Raw genomic sequence first — 18,498 nt, forward strand, 5'->3', positions numbered from 1 at the left:
CAAGGGTCTGAAATCTCCTCACCATGCTCTGGGCTCCCCTCATTGTCCTACTGGGGACGTGGTGCACAGGTGAGAACAGGGAGAGCAGGTTAAATACACAATAAAGTTACTTCTGAAGCCAATTGCACAAACCATGTTACTAGCGACTGGGGACGGACAGGGACGATTTGACAGGTTTCTACCATATTTCTTCCAGGTTCCAGTTCGCAGACTGTGCTGACTCAGCCGCCCTCAGTGTCAGTGTCCCCAGGAAACACCGTGAAACTCTCCTGCACCATGAGCAGTGGGACCAGCATCAGTGACTACGTTGTGTTCTGGTACCAGCAGAAACCTGGGAATTCCCCACGATACCTGCTGTACTACTATTCAGAGTCAGTCAAGGGCCAGGGCTCTGGGGTCCCTGCTCGCTTCTCTGGTTCCAAAGACACGGCCAGTAACGCCGGCTATCTGACCATCTCCGGGGCCCTGGCAGAGGATGAGGCTGATTATTACTGTGCTGTGGAGCACAGCGGTGCTCTTCACAGTGACACAATCAGATGGGGAAGTGAGACAAAAACCTCCCCTCCCCCAGCCTCGGCCTTGTGGTGGTGTGGGGGGGGAGGGGTGGACAGACCCACACAGGCTCACACAGGCTGCAGTGTTTGGTCTCTGCCTATAACACATCACACAACAGTTGTTCTTCGCAGTGAAGTCCATTTCCTCACTCAGGTGATGCACAGCGCTCCCCTGATTCCTCCTCATGTTCCCTCTGCAGGGGGTCGGATGGAACATCTCTGCTCTTCTCCCTCCTCCTCCTCCTCTCTCTTTTCATGGGGAGGAAGGGAGGAGAACTCTTCCCAGCTCCCTCCTTGCACTGTGTGAATGGCCCTTCCCCGTCTCCCTCCTTCATCTCCTGGTGCAGGACGGGAACTCGCTGCTCAGACTGGCTAAGGGTCATCACCCCGCCCGGCATGAGCAGGGGGAGCTCCAGCTCCAGTTACACCCTCAGGAGACATCCCTACTCAGGGCCCTAGAGATCTTGCCAAGAGAACATAAGAACGGCCACACTGAGTCAGAGCAAAGGTCCATCTAGTCCAGGATCCTGTCTCCCTACAGTGGCCAATGCCAAGTGCCCCAGAGCAAATGAACAGAACAGGGAATCATCAAGTGATCCATCCCCTGTTGCCCAATCCCCGCTTCTAGCAAACAGAGGCTAGGGACACCAGGACCCTGTATAGTCGGGATTATGTTTTACAATGTGCATTACTTTGCATTTCGCAACATTGAATGTCATCTGCCATTTTGTTGCCCAGTCACTCAGTTTTGTGAGATCCCTTTGTAACTGTTCGTAATCTGCTTTGGACTAAATTATCTTGAGTAATTTTGTATCATCTACAAACTTTGACACCTCGCTGCTTACTCCTTTTCCAGTTCAATTATGAATATGTTGAACACTGGTCCTACCCAGATCCTTATGGATGCCATTATTTGCCTCGCTCCACTCTGAAAACGGACCATTTTCTCCTACTCTTTCTTTCCTATCTTTTAAGCAGTTACTGATCCATGCAAGGACCTTCCCTCTTATCCCACGACTTACTTTGCTTAAGAGCCTTTGGGGTGAAACCTTATCAAAGGCTTTCAGAAAGTCCAAGTACATTATATCCACTGGATCACCCTTGTCCACATGCTTGTTGACACTCTCAGAGAATTGTAATAGATTGGTGAATTCTAAGAGCTCTGCCCTTCCCCCGCCACATTCTCTCTTTTTACTTGGGGAAGAGGGTTCGACAACTTGTTCCAGCTCACTCCATGGACCATGTGAACTGCTCAGTCCAGTCTCTCTCCTCCATTTCCTTGTGCAGGACGGGAACTCTCTACTGACTAAGGGTTTCCATCCCCTGCAGCCTCAGGGTGGGCAGAGGAAGCTGCCACTCTGATTACACCCTCATGAGACATCCCTATTCAGGGCCCCAGAGATCTTGCCAAGGGCCTGCCTCCGAGAGGGGGAAGGGAGATCCTGAGATTTTAAATATAAGACACACCCCATGGGTCGGGTGATGGAGCAGGGCTGTTTCCTTAAATATTCACAGGGAAGCATCAGCCTACCCAGGAATGACATTTTGACTGATGTACGTGGGAATGACAGAAATTCCACTGAGAACATACCTGGTAGGGCTGCTAACCCTCCAGGATTGTCCTGGAGTCTCCAGGAACTAAAGATTAATCTTTAATAAAGACTATATCATGTGATGAAACCTCCAGGAATACGGCCAACCAAAATTGGCAACCCTAAAATTCACAGTGCACGTCACTGCTCGACCCTCCACTGGAGAACTGGCCCACCCGGCCCCAGCATCCACTACCGTTCACACCGGGTGCCACTGGGGTCAGAACAGAATATTAGTGTAACGGGAAGAGGCAACAATAGCAAACCAGCTAGGAGGAGGTGACTTCCCTAGCTTGGGTCGCGTTAGTCTTAATCTAGGCAGGTGCAACTTCTGAAATCCCTGGGTAATCCCTTCCAAAGATGAGACCAGGCTGATGAAGATGTGACCAGGCTGATGACATGATCCGTGCAGCCAGCACAGAGAACAACACCCTGAAAAGGAACAACATGAATGCTGTAAACAACTGTACAATGATGTTCCCTGCAGCTGTGAGAGACAGTGAGTAGGGGCTGCTTTGTGATGAGCTCAGCATGGAGGGTCTCTAGCTTTTGTGAAACCCCGGTCAGTATAATCTTAGTAACAGCAGCACTGACCATCAGGGAGTGCTCTTCACCCTCGCAGTACTGGAGCTCAGAGTGTGTATTAGGGCAGTGTAACGCGAGTCAGGCTACACACTGCTGGGCTAGAGAGATCTCTGGGCTTTGCGGCTCTTTATTCCCCAACAGCGCTCACATGATCAGGACAAGGGACCTAGAGAACACTGTTTGGATTCCAACTTCCCAGCCATCCCCTCTCTGTCTCTGGGGCAGGGATTCTCCAACTGGCAGTCTTGCTTGGGGTGCTGGGAGGGTCACCAAAACCCAGTGGCTGCTATAACCCAGAGGGGGCAAGCGTTCCCCTCGCTCTGCCCACACTGGCCTGCTGCAGGGAAGTACCACTAAAAGGGGAGCAGTCAGGAGCCAGCTGTCTTGATCCCCATGGCCCCCCATTGTTCACAGGGGTCATTAGCTGGTTCCTCGCTGTCTTTCAGTGGGGCTCCCCTCCAGGAGTGTGCAGAGCAGAAGGGTCTCAACTCCACTCTTCCCAGCAGAGCCTCACCTAGCAGCATGCTCCAATAGCCCCCCACAGCCACCCAGCAGCACCATCCCGGTCAGTCCCAGCCCCAATCAAGCACAACTCCAGAGCCCAGGCAGCAGCCACTCACTCCACAAGCCATCAGTCTGCAGCAGCCACATCTCCCAGTGACACCTAAACAACCAGCAGCCGTCCCATCGGACACAGCCCCAAACCAGCCAGGGTTTCTTGCAGCCATAAACATTGTGGGTCAGGGTCATGGCAAGAAACCCAGCTAGCTTTGCAATGCCGAGTGGGGAATGTTTGAGTCAGAATCCGTGTTCCAGGGGGAGTGCTCTGAACGGTAACGGTCTGAGCAGACACAGCACTTCTGGACACCTCACCCCCAAGATGAGCTTCATTTTTCCTTGCAACCAGAAAACAAAACAATTCTTGGGTCTGTCAGTAGCTGTCTCTGAGAGGAGGGAGGTGCCAGCAGCAGCCAGTGAGCAGGGAGCAGATTTGCATGAAGGGGCCGTTCTCCAGCTCTGGGGGTTTAAGGGAGAATCAGAGGGTCCCAGCCACAGACCCGTTTGCCTCAGGAAGCCGAGCTCGTCTGGATTCCGCACCATGGCCTGGGCCCCTCTGCTCCTCACGCTGCTCACTTACTGCTCTGGTGCGGCGAGTGGGAAGGGGGTGGGGGGGGCTTATCTCAGTCTTTCAATCAAAGGGGGTCTTTGATTTTAGAGCCATTTCTCCCATTGTCCGCAGGCTGCTGGCCGAGAGCTTTAATCATCCTGATTTTATCCCCATGTTTTCTCCTCCTGTTGCAGGTTCTCTCGCCCAGTACGTGCTGACTCAACCGCCCTCAGTGTCTGTGTCTCCAGGGCAAAATGCTCAACTCACCTGCAGAGGCGAAAAGATTGACAAAAAGTATGTGCACTGGTACCAGCAGAAACCTGGCCGTGCCCCCGTACTCGTTATATACAAGGATAGTGAGAGACCCTCCGGAATCCCTGAGCGATTCTCTGGGACGAGTTCCGGTAACACGGCCACGTTAACCATCACTGGAGTCCAGGCGCAGGACGAGGCTGATTATTACTTTCAGCGGCGGGACAGTGACAGCAGCTCTTCTCACAGTGACACAGTCAGACGGGGAAGTGAGACACAAACCTCTGTTGTGTCAGGTGCATGTTTATTCGCATTCTTTCTGTGACAGCATGAGGGGCCCTTTCCAAACTGGGGATGGAGGCTTCATATTTCATTTGCCCACAAACCCTTCTCGGCAGCCTGGGCTCACAGTATGTCTCCTTAGTAACCCCTGGGAGCAATCTCACCTCCCTGCATGGCGGAGAATCCTGGCCCCATTGAAGTCACTGGCAAAATTCCCATGACTTCAGTGGGGCCAAGATTTCACCAGGAGGTTTGCAAAGCAAAAGGCTGATGCAGGGAGCAATGGGGTCTCCTCCTCATTCTTCTTACAGGGACAAACAAGAATTAGACCCACCCCTGGCTCTGTTACAGCTCTGAACTCTGCTACCTCTTCTGTTGTCCCACAGAATGAGGACGCCCCTCACTCACCCGGTAACAGTCCAAGGCTGGACACTGATCTCCAAGTTGATGGCGACGCGTGATCAACCTGGATGACACAGAGAAGCAGGTCAGCCTGCGAAGGAACAGCCTGTGTGCTGCAATGCCTGTGAAGTGATGCTGCTCCACTGCCCTGCAGAGGAACAGGATCCTGGCGTGTGTGACATTGACCACTAGGGGGAGCTGGTCATCACCAAGCTGCAGAAGGGTGCGGAATGGTTTTACTCCTGGCTGTGTCAGAGCCAACCCCAGAAACCTCCCCCAGCTGCAGCAAGCTCAGCATCCTCCCCTGCTTCCTGCCCCCATCGCTCCTCAGCTGCAAGGGGAGGGGTCACTGTACGGGGAGCTGCTCCCCATCCACCCAACCCCCACGCATCTGGACCTCCCATACCCAGACACACCTGCCAAGCCTCACCCCATGCACCCAAAACTCACCCAGCACTCCATACCCAAACCCCGCCCCACTGAACCCCAACTCCTGCATCTGGAGCCCCCCTGCACCGAGACCCCCTGCACCCAGACCACCCCCACTGAGCTCCCTGCACTCAATCCCCCACCCTGATGAGCCCCACCCCCGCATCCCCTGAGCCCCCATATCCAGACCCCCCACACCACTAATCCCCAACTATTGCACCCAGACTCCCCTGCTGAGACCCCACACCCAGACCCCTCCACTGATCCCCAACCACCTTCACCTGGAAGCCCCTGCAGAGTCCCATTGCCCTTGCACCTGGAAACCCCCCCCCCCCCCCAGCGAGCCCCTGTGCATCCAGATCCCCCACAATCTGCCTGCACCCAGATTGTCCCACACAGAATCCTCTCACCCGACACCTGGATCCCCCCACACTGAGCCCCTTCATACCTGGATCCTGCCTGGTTGAGCCTGCCTGACCCATATCTGGTGCATCTGGCGCAGAGGGAAAGGGCCTCATGGTGTTTCTGGGCCAGCCGCTGTTTGAATTTAGGAGAGTATGCCAACACACTCACTCTCCCCCAACACACATTGTCTCTTTCTCTCTCTCTCTCCCTCTCACACACACATACACACACACACACGCTTCCTGTCACACACTCCCCCTTCCCAACCCCACACCTGCACAGGAGAAGAGATTGACAAACAGTATGTGAGCTGGTACCAGCAGAAACCTGTCTGCGCCCCCCCCCCCCCCCCCACACACACACACTTGTTATATAAGGATAGTGAGAGACCCTCCGGAATCTCTGAGTGATTCTGTCTTTTGGGGCCCTGGCTGATGCCATCTCAGCATAGCTCTGCTGGGGTGCTGGCCACACGCAGAGTCCTGAGCTGGGGTGGGTAAGGGCTGAATCACTCCTCCCCTGACACAGGCTCCACCACTATGCAGACAGACCTCCGTGCTCCTGGGAGTTGAGAGGCCCATTCTGCTCCCAGTGGAGCATTGGAAAGTCCCCCAGCAGACAGTTCTCGTGTGGGCTCCTGCCCCAGCCAGCAGGCATTGGTACTAAGAACCCCAGGGGTCCTAAGGAAAGGGCGAGGGGACACACCCCTGCCTCTCAGGAGGTGTCCAGGTTCCTCAGCAGCCCATCAGTTGCTCTACTTCTGAATCAAATCCTCGGGGGAGTGGTGTGAATGCCCAGGGCATCGAAAGACAGAGACGCTCTCCCAGGATATTGTTATTACATCTGAACTCTGTGGAGATTTACGGTTCCTCGGCGCTCTCAGTGTAGGGACTCTAAGGTGGTGACAGTCAATTTCTACTCTGTCCGGCAACGTTCAAAAGCGCAAGGTAAAACGCTGCGTAGGAGCCCGGGATGGTTCCGCCTCCCTGACCTTCCCCCGGGGACGGGTGTGTCTGAATAACTGATTGATCCCTGCCTGACATGACTAAGCCGAGGGACGCATCAGCTGGTTAGTGTGGAGAAGAACATCCGTAAAGGAAGGGGGTGAAAGCTGGAAGGGACTGGCTAGTGATGTTACCTACAGCCCTGGAGAGTCAGGGACGGGATCATGGCAAGTGCGATGCTGGCCACTAGGGGGCAATAATAATCTGTGGGAGCCGACCCCACTGCAGGGAGTGGCTGTGAGGGCTGGTGTGCACCAGCCCTGGGTGTTGGGTGAGGTGCGTGTGCCACACGCTCAGAGTCAGGAGGTGTCATCGCCCAGCACCAGACGTCTCCGACTCAAGCCCACAAACACTCACACTCTGCGGAATAACAAAGGACGCTGTGCGAGGGCTGCCAGGAATCAACGGGGCCATCACACTTGGCACGATGGCTTAAAGGTACAAAGAAAAGATGAACCAGCAGCTCCTCCCTCATTGCCGTGGAGCAGCCGGGCCAGACCTGAGCAGGGCTTTGACCCGCTCACTAGGGGCCTGGTTGCAGTTCCCAGAGTGAGGAGCCAGGCCCAGCCAGCCCCGTGGAATAGGGAGTTTGTGCGTCAAATCGGGACAGTCCTGCACACCATAGGATTGATGTAAGGTTTGCGAATATCAGCTGTCCACATCCAGCCCCCACTCCGAAACCGGCCCCAACACCAGCCCCCATCCAACTGCACCCACCCATCCAGCACCCCAGAAATGATCACCCCAAAACTGGCCAGGATTTCTTCCTGTACGGATCGAAAATGGTGGCATGACTCTGAAAACAATTGTAACCAGCCTCAACACCAGCCCCCATCCAACAGCACCCACCCAGCCAACTCCCACTCCCTAATCAGCCCCAACACCAGTCCACATCGAACAGCCCCAAAAACCCTGAAAAGGAACAACTGTACACCGGTGTTCCCTGCAGCTGTGAGACAGTCGGTAGGGGCAAGCGTTCCCATGAGCTCTGCATGTAGGGACTGAGCGCTTGTGAAATGTGTGAAGGACTGATCATAGTAACAGCAACACTGACCACTGGGGGGGGCTCATCATCTACCCAATACTGGAGCTGGGCGTCTGGATTAGAGCAGCAGTGCACAGGGGTCAGGCTACAAACTGCTGGGATAGAGACATCTCTGGGCTTGGGGCTTTTCATACCCCAACAACTTTCCCCTTTCTAATGTCACCCTGGAGGACACTGTGCTTTAGCTTCTCACTCCCCAGCCCCCCACTTCCATCTCTGCTCCCAGCGCCCTGGAGCAGGGGGCTCAGACTGGCAGTCTCGTTTGGAATGGCTGGGGGGTCATGACAAGATCACCAAAACCCAGTGGCTGCTCTAACCCGGGAGGGGGAAGCTAAGGGGAGAGAAGCAGAAATTCTCTCCCTCTTCTGCAGCCACATTCCTGTCCCGCTGCCCAGAGCACGTCCTTCTGCAAGGAAAGCCACTAAAAGCCGTCAGGAGCCAGCGGCCTCGCTCACCATGGGCCCCATTGCGCACAGTATCCTTAACTGGTTCCTCACCATCTTTCAGTGAGCTTCCCTTGAGCAGTGTGCAGTGCAGAAGGGTTGCAGCCCCTCCCCCATCCCTTTCCAGGGGTACATCCCTCAGCAGCATCTTCCTATAGCACCATAACTACCCAGCCGCACGTCCACCACCCAGCGACAGCCATATTGTCCACTCCCAAACCCCATGCCTACACCACCCCCCAGGCAACAGCTGCTAACCCCAGAAGCCATCAGTCCACAACAGCCACACCGCTCAGAGACACCTGCATATTCTGCACCACCAGCAAGTCCCAGCAGCCACCCCACCAAGGACACACAGCCCCAAACCAGCCAAGGTTTCTTGCAGCCATAAACATTGTGGGTGAGGGTCGTGACAAGAAACCCAGCTAGCTTTGCAATGCCAAGCAGACAACGTGGGAGACTCCTTGCTCCAGAGGGAGTGCTGTGAATGGTAACGGTCTGAGCAGACACAGCAGTTCGGAACCCCTCACCCCCAAGATGAGCTTCATTTTTCCTTGCAACCAGAAAACAAAACAATTCTTGAGTCTGTCAGTTGCTGTCTCTGAGGGGAGGGAGGTGCCAGCAGCAGCCAGTGAGCAGGGAGCTGATTTGCATGAAGGGGCCGTTCTCCAGCTCTGGGGGTTTAAGAGAGAATCGGAGGGTCCCAGCCACAGACCCGTTTGCCTCAGGGAGCCGAGCTCGTCTGGATTCCCCACCATGGCCTGGGCCCCTCTGCTCCTCGCGCTGCTCACTTACTGCTCAGGTGCCGGGGGGGGCGAGGGGGGGAGGCTTATCTCAGTCTTCCAATCAAAGGGGACTTTGATTTTAGAGCCATTTCTCCCATTGGTTCCCCAGGCTGCTGGCCGAGAGCTTTAATCATCCTGATTTTATCCCCATGTTTTCTCCTCCTGTTGCAGGTTCTCTCGCCCAGTACGTGCTGACTCAACCGCCCTCAGTGTCTGTGTCTCCAGGGCAAAATGCTCAGCTCACCTGCTCAGGAAACAACATTGGGGATAAGTATGTGAGCTGGTACCAACAGAAACCTGGCAGCGCCCCCATACTTGTTATATATAAGGATAATAAAAGACCCTCCGGAATCCCCGATCGATTCTCTGGTGCCAACTCCGGTAACACGGCCACGTTAACCATCACTGGAGTCCAGGCACAGGACGAGGCTGATTATTACTGTCAGGTGTACGACAGCGGTGCTGCTCACAGTGACACAGCCAGATGGGGAAGTGAGACACAAACCTCTCATCATCAAAGGGGAACGTTTACTAGCATTCGCCCTGTGACAGCCAGAGGGGCCATTTCAGAGGTAGAGAAGCAGGTATCATATTTAATCTGCCCAGAAATCCTTCCAGGCAGAGCCTGGGACCACACTGCATCTCCCTAATAACACTTGGAACAATCTTACCCAATGCCCAGAGCTCTAAAGGACAATTTTGAGAGCGATGAGATCTCGTCCCCGTTCCTGTTAAAGGGACAAACTGGGCTTACAGTCTGTGACAAGTGCAGAGTCAGTCTGGTAACGGAAGAACCAGAAGGTAACTGGGATATATTTAGAGAATACGAGGATGGATGTGCAGGGTTGGGGTGAATTCACAAGTACTGGCTGCAATTCATGCACCTAGTAAAGTTCCAGTGAAGTGAAAAATCTGCACCATATGGAACAGTTGAGAGTAATAACAAGAGTTACAAGAACTTACAAAATGGGTCAATTCTATAGTCAGAGTTGCCAAATCAGGTCGAGATGAAATAAGAATGTGCTTAGATCTGAGAGATCTGAATAAAGCAATACAAAGAACATTTTCAATTGCCTGCAGTGGAAGAAATTACCAGCAAGTTAGCAAAAACTGCCATTTCCCCTGATTTGGACCCCAGGAGTAGATCTTGGCAAGTACAGCTGGATGACAAAAGTTCTAGACTTTGTACGTTCAGCGCAGCATTTGGCAGGTGCAGGTTCACTAGACTTCCTGTGGGCATCTGTTCAGCTGTTGAAGGGTACCAAATAGTGATCCAACAGACATTTGAAGGTCTGGAAGGTGTTGAATATTATATGGATGACATACCGGGTGGGGAAATACCAGATGGGAATACGATGAAAGGCTCAAGGGAGTGCTAGACACCTGCCATGAAAGGAACCTGTGACTGAACTGGATCTGACAGAGATGAAATATTTGGGGCATAATTTGCCAAATGAAGGTCTAAAACCTGACAACTCAAAAATGGCTGCAATTACTGAAATGGCCACACTGACCTGCAAGGCTGAATTGCCAAGATTTCTTGGAGTGGTTACTTACCTTGGGAAATGTATGCTGAACATGTCAATGGGAGATACTCCTTTAAGGCAACTGTTGGAAAAGACGTCATGTCTGCTGGGATGCCAGTACATGGAGGTGGCACATGAACACATGAAAGAATTGCTTATAAGGACACCGGTGCTGAAGTACTCACTGTCACAGAACCAGTTGCTCTGCCGGTGGATGCAAGTTCTCCCAATTAGGGGCTGTATTGCTGCAAAACAGGGCTCCTGTTGCTTGTGTCTTTAAAGCTCTAAACTTCCACACCACAGAACAATGTCCAGAAGGAAAAGAAATGTTGGAAACAGTATTTGGCTGTACTTGATTTCATCCATTTACCTACGGGGGGAAAAGTAGCTGTGAAAACATACTTTGAGGCCATTTTCAGAAAACCTCTGTAGTGCTCCACCAAGGTTTCCTAGATGGTTGTTAACACTCCCGAAATATTAGCTGGAAGTGAGACACAGAGCAGTGAAAGAATTAGCAGACATGTTTAATGGTGAAGGAGTAAGTTCAGAGGAAGCTGGTGTTGCAATACATCTTATGATGGCTTATTTGCCTATTTCAGAACAGAAATTGAAGGAATTCCAAGGAGCTACTGCAAATGATGTTGTCCTGCAAACCTTAAAACAAACTATTTTGCAAGGATGGCTGGATAAGAGACCGGACGTACCAGAGGATATCTGTGCTCATTCCTTATATAATGAGGAACTAAGTGTGCAAGATGGATTTGTCTTTAAGAGTGATGGAATCGTAGTACCGGCAAATCTCAGAAAAGAGATCTTGGCTATTATTCAAGACAGTGATCTGGGAGCAGAGCTATGTAAAAGGAGAGCTCAAGATGCCATCTATTGGCCAACCATGTGCTGTCAAATTGAGGACATGGTACAGTCTTTGCAAGCCATGTCAAACTTTCAGAAACAAAAATCAAAAGAAACCAGTGCTACCACATGAGGCCCCAAACAGATCTTAGCAGAAACTTGGCATGGACCTGTTGAGTTTCAAGGTGCAGATTATCTTATTCTGGCTGATTAATATTCAAATACTTAGAAGTCTGCTTGCTTCAGGACACCACAAGGGACTGGCTAGCGATGTTCCTTACAGCCCTGGAGAGTCAGGGATGTGAGCATGGCAAGTGCGACGCTGGCCACTAGGGGGCAATATTAATCTGTGGGAGCCGACCCCACTGCAGGGAGTGGCTGTGAGGGCTGGTGTGCACCAGCCCTGGGTGTTGGGTGAGGTGCGTGTGCCACACGCTCAGAGTCAGGGGCTGTCAGAGCGCCCAGCACCAGACCCACAAACACTCACACTCTGCGGAATAACAAAGGACGCTGTGCGAGGGCTGCCAGGAATCAACGGGGCCATCACACTTGGCATGATGGCTTAACGGTACAAAGAAAAGATGAACCAGCAGCTCCTCACTCATTCCCATGGGGCGGCTGGGCCAGACCGGAGCAGCACCGTGACCCGCTCACTAGGGGCCAGGTTGCAGTTCCCAGAGTGAGGAGCCAGGCCCAGCCATCCCCGTGGAATAGGGAGTTTGTGCGTCAAATCAGGACAGTCCTGCGAACCATGGGATTGATGCAAGGTCTGCAAATATCAACTGCCTTCATCCAGCCCCCACTCCGAAACTAGCCCCAATTACAGTCCCCATCCAACAGCACCCACCCCATCCACACGCCAGAAATGATCACCCCAAAACTGGCCATGATTTCTTCCTGCAATGACTGAAAATGGTGGCATGACTTTGAAAACAATTGTGGCCTGGGGGCATGAGAAGAAACCACAGTTTCCTTTGAGGTCCCAGGCAGATAAAATTGGAGACTTCTGGGGAGAGGGGTCTACACCTGACTTTCTGAGTACACCAGGCCCATTGGGTGCTCCTCACCTCTGGGGCGAGCTAGACGTTCTCCTTGCCACTGAAATGCAAAGCAGTCCTTTCCCCTACAGGTGTCTTGGTGGATTTATACAGAGCGGCTCTCCCTTGGGTCCCTTTGATCTTGGGGAGTGAAAGGCAGCAGCAGCCAGTGAGCAGGGAGCTGATTTGCATGAAGGGGCCGTTCTCCAGCTCTGGGGGTTTAAGAGAGAATCGGAGGGTCCCAGCCACAGACCTGTTTGCCTCAGGAAGCCGAGCTCATCTGGATTCCCACCATGGCCTGGGCCCCTCTGCTCCTCGTGCTGCTCACGTACTGCTCAGGTGCTGCGAGGGGAGGGTGGCTTATCTCAGTCTTTCAATCAAAGGGGTCTTTGAGTTTAGAACCATTTCTCCCATTGGTTCCCCCAGGCTCCTAGCTGAGAGCTTTAATCATCATGATTTTATCCCCACGTTTTCTCCTCCTGTCTCAGGTTCTCTCGCCCAGTACGTGCTGACTCAGCCGCCTTCAGTGTCTGTGTCTCCAGGACAAAATGCTCAAATCACCTGCTCAGGGAACAACATTGGTAGCAAGAATGTGCAGTGGTACCAACAGAAACCCGGCAGTGCCCCACTACTTGTTATATATGGTAGTAGCAGCAGACCCTCCGGAATCCCTGATCGATTCTCTGGTGCCAACTCCGGTAACACGGCCATGTTAACCATCACTGGAGTCCAGGCGCAGGACGAGGCTGATTATTACTGTCAGGTGTACGACAGCGGTGCTGCTCACAGTGACACAGCCAGATGGGGAAGTGAGACACAAACCTCTAGTCAGCAAAGGGGAACGTTTAATAGCATTCGTCCTATGACAGCGTGAGGGGCCATTTCAGAGGTGGGGGAGCAGGTATCATATTTAATCTGCCCAGAAATTCTTCCAGGCAGAATTTGCATCTCCCTCATAACCCTTGGAACAATCTCACCCAATGCACAGAGCTCTGAAGGACAATTCAGAGAGTGATGGGATCTCGTCCCCATTCCTGTTACATGGACAGACTGGACTTGCACCCACTGCCAGGAGCAGATGAGCAATTGTAACATCTATTCCTCAGTGTGCTCAGTCCTGAGCTTCCCAAGGACAAGTGAAATGTGGATTTTCTCATTAACGATCACAAAATATGAGCTTTAAAATCAATACTGGGGCACAGGCCAATGTGATGTCTGTAGGTCATACAACACATTAAGGTCCAAACCACTTTGCACTTTGAGTATCCAGCTGAGAAGCTACTCAGGGGACCAACTTTAAGTTTGTGGTAAATGCAGTTTGGACTGTGAGCATTGGCGTAAGAAAGCGTTGCTGGAATTTCACTCACAAGCCGTACTGGGCTTACAGACTGTGACAAGTGCAAAGGGTCAATCTGGTAACGGAAGAACCAGAAGGTGACTGAGATACATTTAGCGAATATGAGGATGGATGTGCAGGGTTGGGGTGCGTCCCAGGTAAGTACACCTTAAAGGTGAATTCACAAGTACCAGCTGCAATTTATGCACCTGGTAAGTTCCAGTGAAGTGAAAGAACTGCACCATATGGAACAGTTGTGAGTAATAACAAGAGTGGGACGAACGTACAAAATGGGTCAATTCTATAGTAAGTGTAGCCAAATCAGGTTGAGATGAAATAAGAATGTGCTTGGATCTGAGAGATCTGAATAAAGCAATACAAAGAGAACACTTTCAATTGTGTGCACCGGTTCATTCACCTGCACGTCCACCAATGTTATATATGCCATCATGTGCCAGCAATGCCCCTCTGCTATGTACATTGGCCAAACTGGACAGTCACTACGCAAGAGGATAAATGGACACAAGTCAGATATCAGGAATGGCAATATACAAAAAACTGCAGGAGAACACTTCAACCTCCCTGGCCACACAATAGCAGATGTAAAGGTAGCCATCTTACAGCAAAAAAACTTCAGGACCAGACTCCAAAGAGAAACTGCTGAGCTTCAGTTCATTTGCAAATTTGACACCATCAGATCAGGATTAAACAAAGACTGTGAATGGCTAGCCAACTCCAGAAGCAGTTTCTCCTCCCCTGGTGTTCACACTTCAACTGCTAGCAGAGGACCTCACCCGCCCTCATTGAACTAACCTCATTATCTCCAGACTGATTCTTGCCTGCATATTTATACCTCCCCCTGGAAATTTCCATTAAATGCGTCTGACGAAGTGGGTATTCACCCATAAAAGCTTATGCTCCAATACATCTGTTAGTCTTAGCCCTTGGCTACACTTGCGAGTTGCAGCACTGTAAAGCCGCCCCCAGGCACTGTAACTCACTCCCCGTCCACACTGGCAAGTCATTTGCAGCGCTGTATCTCCGTGGCTGCAGCGCTGCATGTACTCCACGTCCCCGAGAGGAATAGCGTGTATTGCGCTGCCGCTGCAGCGCTGCAGTGCCAGTGTGGCCACCCTATGCACTGTGACTGGCCTCCAGAAGTATTCGGCAGTATCCCACAATGCCTGTTCTAGCCACTCTGGTCATCAGTTCAAACTCTACTGCCCTGGCCTCAGGTAACCAACCATGTGACCGACCCTTTACATTCCCCGGGAATTTTAAAAATCCCCTTCCTGTTTGCTCAGCCCAGCGTGGCGTGGAGTGCTAACAGCGAATCTTTCCAGGTGACCATACCTCCATGCACCAAGTGAGCCCCAGCATGGAGAAACGGTGAGTTGCTGGACCTCATCAGTGTTTGTGAGGAGGAAGCTGTCCAGTCCCCGCTGCACTCCAGCCGTAGGAATTATGATACCTTCGGGAAGGTATCAAAGGACATGATGGAAAGGGGCCATGACCGGGATGCCCTGCAGTGCAGGATTAAAGTGAAGGAGCTGCGGAGTGCCTACCGCAAAGCCCGCGACACAAACGGCCGCTCGGGTGCTCCCCCCGCGACCTGCCGATTCTACAAAGAGCTGGATGCGATACTTGGGGTTAACCCCACCTCCACTCCGAGCACCACCATGGACACTTCAGAGCCGGTGGGGGGGGGAAGGAGGAGGAGGAAAACGGGAGTGAGGGTGTTGGGCCAGATGGAGACACCCTGGAATCCCTGGAGCCATGCAGCCAGGAGCTCTTCTCAAGCCAGGAGGAAGGTAGCCAGTCGCAGCGGCTGGTACTTGGTGGAAGACAAACAGAAAAGCAGGTTCCCGGTAAGCGTTTTTTTTTTTCGGGAAGGAATTTTTTCGGTGCGGGCTCTTTGGGAGAGGAGGGTTAGGCATGCATGCCTAGATGCGAAATAGTGCATTGATGTGGTTTATCACATTGCGGTAATCGGCCTCGGTAATCTCCTCGAATGTCTCATCCAGAACGCGTGCAATGCGCTTGCGCAGGTTTATCGGGAGAGCCACCGTGGTCCTTGTCCCAGCCAGGCTAATGTGTCCGCGCCACTGTGCCGCGAGGGGCGGGGGGACCATTGCTTCACACAGGCAAGCTGCATATGGGCCAGGGCGGAAGCCGCATTGCAGTAGAAGACCCTTCCTTGCTTCCCAGGTCACCCTCAGCAGCGAGATATCGTCCGGGACGAACTCCTGTGGAAAATGTTGGGACAGTGTTCAGTGTAGGTGCCCCCTGAAGCTGTTGGCTCTCCCCAAGGCACAGAAACCCAGAGGACAGTGCAGCCCTGAAACAATCAGTCCCCCTTACTCACCATTTTGAGGTTCCCGTGGGATATGTGTGCTCTGTTTCGGACGAGAAAATTATGCAATTGTGTAGACCCTGTATGTTTTCTACTCCTTAAGTGCGGGGGGAATCATTACTCTGTCTGGTATAAACAATGCTGCCTCTGTTAAACGTTGCATTTTGCCTATACAGCTGCATCAACCTTGAGACCTCAGCTGTCCCTCTTATCGCCTGCTCAGAGACTGCAAAGACTCAGGAAGAGACCGCAAAAAAGCAAAGAAGACATGCTGCAAGAAGTGATGCAGCAATCTATTAAAGAGAATGAGAAAGCACAGCAGTGGAGGGAGAGAGAAAGCAGGATCCGCCAGGAAAACGCAGCGCACCGGCAGCAAAGAACAGAGCACCGGCAACAAAGCACGGATCGGCCCATAAGCATCCTGGAGCGCCAAGCAGATGCTATACAGAGATCGCCAGCGGGCCTTTAAACGGCCAAAGGCACACTCCACAGTCATTCGGCACCGGCTCAGCCTGTAGTTGAACCGTTCTTTGCTGCTGCCAAGGCTCCCTGCGTAGGGTTTCATGAGCCACGGCATTAACGGGTAAGCGGGGTCTCCAAGGATCACAATGGGCATTTCAACTTCCCCTACTGTGATCTTCCACTCTGGGAAAAAAGTCCCGGCCTGCATCTTCCTGAACAGCCAAGTGTTCCGAAAGATGCGTGCTGATCCCACCACTCGGTGCTTGTTTCCTGATCCCAAAAGCGGCGTTCCACAGTGCTGAGCATGTCCGTGAATGCCACAAGCAATTTCGTGTCGTACGCGTTATCATAGTACCGGCAAATCTCAGAAAAGAGATCTTGGCTATTATTCATGATGCTGATCTGGGAGCAGAGCTATGTAAAAGGAGAGTTCAACATGCCATCTATTGGCCAAGCATGTGCTGTCAAATTGTGGACATGGTACAGTCTTTGCACCACATAAGAAACTTTCAGAAACAAAAATCAAAAGCAACCGGTGCTACCACATGAGGCCCCAAACAGATTTTAGCAGAAACTTGGCATGGACAGTTGAGATTCAAGGTGCAGATTATCTTATTCTGGCTGATTAATATTCAAATACTTAGTAGTCTGCTTGCTTCAGGACACCACAAGTGTGTCTGTGATCAGACATCACAAGTCTGTATTTGCAAGGCATGGCATATCTGAAGACCTCATTAGTGACAACGGACCACAGTTTTGTGCCAGAGACTTAAAAACTTTTGCAAAGCAATGGGACTTGATTCACAAAGCTTGAAATCCATTGTTCCCACAATCAACTGGAATGACCAGAGAGCAGTTGCAACTGTAAAAAAGATTCTTAAAAAATCTAGCCTGGTTAACACAGATCCCTATCTTAGCCTGCTGGACTATTGGAATACACCTATAGGAGGTATGAGATCACCTGCTCAACGCCTCATGGGAAGACATCTAAGGACCTGATTACTGACTTCATCAACATTGGTACAACCTAAGCTGATACAAGGAGACATACAAACTAGCCTAAAATTGAGACAAGCAACACAGAAATATTTCTTTGACAAGGTGCAAAGCCTTTATCATCACTGAAAAGTGGAGAGACTGTATTTGTCAAACAGGAGTATGGAAATCTGCATTGGTGATTGACCAAACCCTGCTCCAAAACCTTATCTTGCTGAGACAGAGGAAGGAGATGTCTATGGAAGAAACAGACAGTATTTGATGAGCACTGACAGAATTGTGCAGGAGGAGAATGAAAATATGGGACAAATAGAAATTGTGCTAACATCCAGCTCAGAAATACCAGCACTACTAAACCAGTCCACTGAATCTAATGAGTCCCAAGTGGTCAGTCCAACTACAGGGGGGAAATGGGGCACTGATACTCCTGATCCTACCTCTAAAGGCAGGGTGCTAAGAAACCCTGCAAGATAACCATGCAAAGAAACAAATGCAAAGAGATTAATTGTTCTAGGCTTTAAGGATTCAGATTAGAGTTGTGGGTGCTACATTAAGTCCATGCAGGGTGCGCAGTCAGTGCAGGAGCTGGGACTAGAGCGATGGAGTTCCCGGCTCCCAGGCCTGTCCCCACTGCACTAGCTCTCACTGCCTATTTTATTCCTTCCCCTGGGGCAGAGTAAATGCTGCTGAAGGTGGATACCTGCCCGTCTCCCTGGTCTGGATGTGCTGGGAACGAGGCCCTGAGACTGACAAACATTTATTGTAACTTCCTCAGCCCTCTTCAGCCACGGACTTGAGGGCTCTCCACACACCGCACAGCAGCCAGAGAGCCTTGCAGACTCCACCTGCCTGCCCAGGCACTCCGAGAACCCCAGAGCAGAACCAAACAGTGGACACAGACAGGGAGCAGGCCTAGGGGACCACTCGGGCAAAAGTGAGTTATGCATCACTGGAGCTGGGAAAATGTTTCTGACAAATAATTTATTCAGCTAAAGATGCAGTTTCAGTCAACCCAAAACTGTTCACAGATTAGACACGAATAGTCAAATC

At 51.8% G+C, this 18,498-nt stretch overlaps 1 protein-coding gene across 1 annotated transcript in view; it reads left to right on the plus strand.

Annotated features, from left to right (window-relative positions):
* The first annotated feature begins 9,010 nt into the window (after positions 1–9,010).
* LOC101952231 (immunoglobulin lambda-1 light chain-like) overlaps positions 9,011–18,498 on the plus strand; it is a 35,384-nt gene continuing 25,896 nt past the window's right edge. The window contains exons 1-2 of the mRNA XM_065567971.1: positions 9,011–9,342; positions 14,135–14,141. Coding sequence (XP_065424043.1) covers positions 9,036–9,342; positions 14,135–14,141 — 314 coding nt within the window. The 5' untranslated portion in view covers positions 9,011–9,035. The remainder of the gene's footprint in view (positions 9,343–14,134; positions 14,142–18,498) is intronic.

The sequence above is a fragment of the Chrysemys picta genome, chromosome 15, assembly GCF_011386835.1.
Source record: "Chrysemys picta bellii isolate R12L10 chromosome 15, ASM1138683v2, whole genome shotgun sequence".
In the NCBI taxonomy this organism is placed as follows: Eukaryota; Metazoa; Chordata; order Testudines; family Emydidae; genus Chrysemys; species Chrysemys picta.